General features: G+C 42.7%; 1 protein-coding gene across 1 annotated transcript in view; it reads left to right on the top strand.

Annotated features, from left to right (window-relative positions):
- Positions 1 to 1,285: 1,285 nt before the first annotated feature.
- The window catches only part of TIRAP (TIR domain containing adaptor protein), a gene marked incomplete at its 3' end in the record, with an annotated part of 55,461 nt that continues 50,746 nt past the window's right edge, over positions 1,286 to 6,000 (top strand). The window contains exon 1 of the mRNA XM_082273503.1: positions 1,286 to 1,557. Coding sequence (XP_082129629.1) covers positions 1,511 to 1,557 — 47 coding nt within the window. The 5' untranslated portion in view covers positions 1,286 to 1,510. The remainder of the gene's footprint in view (positions 1,558 to 6,000) is intronic.

Raw genomic sequence — 6,000 nt, 5'->3', positions numbered from 1 at the left:
TAAACCGCCATTTTAGTCTGACTTCGTGGGCGATCTGAGAGACTTTCCACGTTTTTTTCCATGATTTTGCAGCGATTTGTGTTTTGCGTCTTTTATGCTTCTTTTTTGGAAAATTTGTTGTTGGGCAGATTTAAAAACGCAAGACGCGGGAAAATCGCAGTAAAATTACGTGCTTTTCGGCAGGTTTTATATTGAAGTCTATTGAACCAAAAAAGCAAAGCTGACATCTGTGAACTGCTGCGAGTCGCTGTCAATGTAAAGTTAATGACACTCCCATATCGGTTCATAGATAGTGCGAACTGTGAAATGGTGCAGGAATCAGTTTGCATAGGTGTGAACACCAATGCGATCGGATTCTAGTGCGTACCAAAAAAGGATCCTGCACCATTGTGATGCGATTTCAGCCATACAGTTTGTAAGGCTGAATTTTCATCACACAGAAATCGCATGTGATCTACAAAGCAATGCGGTGCGAATCACAAGCGATGTCTGTGATCGCACAAGTGTAAACCCAGCCTTATGTTGGCTATACACTATACGAAAAACCGGCCAAAATTCGGTCCTTCGGACAGTTCGTTCGTTTTTCGGCCAGTTAATGGGCACAAATCAGTAATTGCGACGTTTTTTGAGCCAAAAAAAAATGAAGGGAAGTTTGGACATTTTCTGCTGAATGAATGATACATTGAAAGGTTAATGTGTTTCTCGTCCAAACTGTTTCCACTAGGTATAAGTGAAAAAACAAACAAAAAACTGATTCTTTCATGTCCATTGAATGATTTATCTGTCATTACATGATGATACGAATGTTTGGTCTCACGACCAAGTGTTTATTTTTCGAAAATGAGTTTGAATGATTTTTCGTATAGTGTAAGGCAAGCATAAAGCTGGATACACACTATCCAACTTTTGTGGTTAGATTTCCTTCAGATTTACCTTTTCTATGTAGTGCAAGGGCCTGCCTGATTGCATACAAATTGAAAGTGTTTAGGTTTGACCTCATATTATATGGTTTTGGTAAGTCTAAAGATAAAAGTCTTCAGAAAATCTTATAGTGTGTATGGCCCATAAGTCTGCAACAAAACATCCTAAACCACGCAGACATATGTTTGTTTCAATGTTGGTGAAATCTGCCCGGTAGCCTGTCCCCTTGCATTACTTTTCCATCATCTGCCTGCCTAAACACAGAGGTTTGTTATGACATCTGACTCAGAACTGAAGGGGAGGGTCATGCAGAAGTGAAAGCCTCTTGTGATCTGGGCAGGCCTACAGTGAGGAGGAATACCCATCAGACTTCCTACTCCTGAGCTTCTACCTACTACTGCATGATACTGCAACCAGCTCGAACAACAGTTGCTCGCGCCCAGGCGTTTCTTTTGGGATAAAGTGTGGCACCTGTTGACTGAACAGACAGGTGTCTGTGAAGTAACTTTCAGAAGGATCCAAGGCATCCCTGGACCCCCCTCTTGCATCTGATGAAGGAATAATGGCTGCTGGAGAAAAATGAGCAAACATGATCCGGACAATAATCTGTGATGGCAGAGGAGCCCAGAGCAGGAGGTAAGTACTTGGGGTCTCTTTTAGGTTTTGATTCTTTTTACTGCAAAGCAGGCATTTATTTAGCTATGGTTATGTATTGCTGTCCTCTTGTTTTAACTTGATTAAAGCTGAATTCTACTTATGGATTTCATTGTGCAGTTTCATTGGTCCAGCTTGGAACAAGGTAAGCATGCATATATCTTACCCATTGGACCGCTGTGGAAGTGGTGACTACTACAGTGATCTCCGCTATCTTCTGGGGCCCATGCTGAGCTGTTTCCCTGCTGTATAGCAACTACAGGGGTTACTCAGTCCACACAGGCACCAGTCATAGGATGACTTGAGTTTTTCTCAAGGAATGCAAAGCATTCTCTGGTTGAACAAGGTGGATCGTGATATCACCTCTCTACCTCTCCACCTCGTCCAATTAGGGAACACTTTGCATTAATTAGTTCACAATGTAGCAGAGCAGCCGCTAAGCAGGGGACTTGGAAGGCAGTGGCGATCACCCTATTAGTATCGTCTGTAATGCTGGCCATACACCTGCCGAAAAATCGTTTGAAAATCTGTCATTTGGTCCAATCGTCCCTTTTTTGTCCAGTTAATGGGCACAAATAGAAAATCGTTTTCAAGTTTTCAGAGCCGAAAAATCGAAGGAACAGGTTTTGAAAATCTGCCGGCCGATCGATAAACGAACGATGAATTGAAAGGTTAATGTGTTTCTCTGCCGACCTGTTTGCACTAGGTAAATGTGACAAACTGAATTCATTTATGTCCATTGTACGATTTATCGCTCAAAATTCGGTCATTACATGATGGCACGATCGTCTGCTCTCAGGACCGATTTTTAATTTTTCGAAATTGAGTTTGCCCGATACTTCGGCTAGTGTATGGCAAGCATAATGCTGGGTTCACACTAATGCAATTTCAGACATCGCATTTGATTCTCACCGCATTCCTGTGCACATCACATGCGATGTCTGTGGGGTTTGTGTGGCTGAAATTACATCGCATTCGCATCAAAATGGTGCAGCACTCTTTTTTTTGGTTCACACTGGAATCAGTTTGCATGGGTGTTCAGACCCATGTGATCCGATTCTATCCGATTCCACAGTTTGTACTGCATTCTGTGAACCAATTTGGGGGTTTCAACTTTATATTGACACCTGCAGCGGTTCACAGAGCGCAGTGTGAACTGCCTGCGATTCTAGAATCGCTGTGGTTCCCTCATCACACCAGTGTGAACCCAGCCTTACAGTTATTGTCACTTTACACAGCAATCAGTAATGTGCAGGCATATTTACATTGGACCTGAAATCCATAGCTGGAGTTCAGCTTTAAAGCCAAACTCCAGGAAATGTGAAAATCTTCCCTTGTAGTGGGGCTGCTGCACCCACACTGCAATGGTTAATTGCTTGTTGAGTCTTGGGGAGAGTAAGAATGTTTACTCATCCAATGCTCATCTCGCCCATACTCTGGCAATGAATTGTCCCTCAGCATCATCAAATCTAATGCAGGCCTATGGACCCTGCATTGGTCTTAATGACATATGAAACATAGACATTGCAGTGTGCAGCAGCAGTAGAAATTCTGCTAAGTAAAACAAGTCCCCCTTGACTTAAGTGAGTAATCAACCCTTGCAGTGCAGGCAGACCCATTGCAAGTGATCATTTTCAAGGTAACCGGAGTTGGGTTTCAAAGTGAATGTTACTCCAACATTTCATAATCCTGATATGTGTCTGTTGTACTGTGTACTTGTGTTAAAAAGGATCCTGTTGTATTTGTATTTCTTCCTTTGTGTGAAGTATCTGGTAACCTTGCCAGTCCCCTTGCTTTTCTATTTTAAACTGACCACACCAGGCATGAGAGCACATCCTTCCCAGCATGGTCAGTTTTCTGGCTGTGATGTGAGAACAGCCTGCCTGTCCTCCAACGGTTGGAGTGTTTTTCTCTCTGTCTCTTGCTGACACCCCCTCCCTTGCAGTCTTCAACCTCCCCCCACGCAGTCTCCACCCCCACTTCTCGCAGCCCCTTATGCATCTGAAAATAAAGGTTAAAAAAGTTATGTAATCACTTTAAGTAAAAGAAACAAAGGTAGCTATATGTTTATACAGTATATACAAATGTTATGCCTTCTATATTCTGACCACCTAATGTACTAGTATGGCAGCAAAGCAGCCTCTCTGAGCTGGATCGTGTACCTAGTATGTTAGCCACACGCCCACTGACCTGGCTGTGCTATGATTTTGGTGCATGCTGATCAGAGGGTCTCGGTGATTGACCGCTGGCACCTGGTGATCGACTCCGTGATTCACTGAACAGAGCTCTGTAATTGTAAACAATACAGAGCTCTGTAATTGTAAACAATACAGAGCTCTGTAATTGTAAACAATACAGAGCTCTGTAATTGCAAACAATACAGAGCTCTGTTCATTGACAGGGGATCTTGCTGTTTTTTTTAGTTCAATCGTATTTTATTGAAGAGTAGACAGAGTAAGGTATACATATCTTTGTACAATAGTGCTTCAGATTTATAGTTAAGTAGAAAAAAAAGGGTTAATATTGACAATATATTGTCTGCATATTGTGATATAGTAAAAGTTGGTTGCCGTGATAATAATATGAAAACATGAATATATTCTATAGCAATCAGTTAACTTAAACAACCGGGAATAATACGTGGGCACTTTAGGGTATTGTAAGGCCTCGCATATTCATCTGAGAATTTCAATCTCTCAGGAAATGTTATACTGAAGGGATCACTTAAAGTTTGTTATGAATGAATGGTTTCACGGAACTGGTGTTTGATTGGGCTAGTTTCAATAAGTTGTCACATTAAGAGGGAGGGATAGAAGAGGGAGCAGAAGGGGAAGACACAGAAGAGAAAAAGAGGGATACACACTCCATTACGGCTAAGGGGCAGTATTGTCAGGCAAGCCCCCAGCCCACTTGGCAAACTCCGCTGAGTATCGAAACGTGGACCATGAAGTCCAGCAATGGAGAATTGTTCCTCCTTTCCAGATTCTTGAGCCAAAAAATGCTCCAGGTCTCTGATTCTGTCCACCTCAAGGGCCCATTCTCCCAGGGAAGGTACATCCGACATCCTCCAGTATCTAGGAATTACTGCCCTGGTTGCGACTAAGAAATGTTGAAGGACATCTTTTTTAATTGATCTGAAAGAGCCCGGGATCATAGATAGTAGGGCTTTCTCAGGTGAGGGTTGGATAGAGGTCGCCATCAGTATAAAGCAAAATTGTTTCCCATAGTTTCCGGACGGGAGTGCAGTCCCACCATATGTGTAGTAGAGTACCTCTAGTAGATAAGCATCTCCAACAAGTATCAGTCAAGGTAGGGTCAATGTGTTTAATGGTGGTAGGACATCTGTACCATCTAGTTGTCAATTTGAATCCTTTTTCTTGGGGTTTGGTTGCTAGGGAGAGCTTATGTGTCAAAAAAAAAGCATTTTTGCAAGTCTATAGGCGAAATATTATGTTGTAGCTCTTTTTCCCATACTCATGTGTATGGTGGAAGGTCTGGAGAGAAAGTATTAAGTAATAAGGAATATAGTTGAGAGACGAAACGAGTAGGAGGATCGGCCTGTAGGAGCAATTCTTTAAATCCTGATGGTTCAGATGTAACGCCTGGTAAGGAAGGAAGAGTATGGAGGTATGATAGAACCTGTTGTCTCTGAAACCATCCTGTCGGAAGTTGAAGGGATACCCGGGTCGGGGAGTCAGTCAGCAAAGACAGGTCTACACGTAGGGCTTGGGCAAGGCATCTGTGATCTCTTTTACGCCATAGAAGGAACCCTGTTCTACTAGCAGCCGGCGGAAAGGGCCGGAGTCAAAAAGAAGAAAGTCATGGGTCCCTGCAATTTAGAAAAAGTACTGGATGACATCAAACGGTCCCATATTTGTTGTGTCTGACAAGTGAGATTACAGGAAAGTGACATGGCCTTGCGATGAACCGTGGGTGTCCATAGCAGAGTGCAGAGATCGATGGAGTTTAGGTGGTGTTCCAATTGGACCCAGAGTTTGGACAAGGAGTGGTGAAACCAGTCCACTGGAGTAAGTATCGTTGTAAGTACCGTTGCCTTGTGGTATAGAGAAGTGTCAGGTTTTCTAGCTCCTCCGTGAATTTTCGGAAGAGAGAGCATTTCGTTCCTTATTCTAGGGCCGCTTGCTTTCCAGAAAAATTTAGAAAATATCCGGCGAAGCTTCCTGAAGTAAGAGGTGGGTATACTCACAGGGAGTGTTTTAAATAATTATAGGAAGCCTGGAAGAACATCCATTTTCAAAGCGTTTACCCTTCCAAACCAGGAGAGTCTCTTAGTTGCGTAAGTGAATAAGTCCAAATGGGTTCTGAGAAGCAGTGGGTCCTAATTCTCAGAAAAGAATTGGGATGTGTCGGACAGTATATTGATTCCTAGTAAACGGATAGAAGTAGAACCAGTCTTAAAAGTAA

This window comes from Pelophylax lessonae (genome assembly GCF_965119305.1).
Source record: "Pelophylax lessonae genome assembly, chromosome: 12".
NCBI classification, from domain to species: Eukaryota; Metazoa; Chordata; class Amphibia; order Anura; family Ranidae; genus Pelophylax; species Pelophylax lessonae.
Note: the sequence above shows the minus strand (reverse complement) of the source record. Positions and strands in the feature narration are given on the sequence as shown.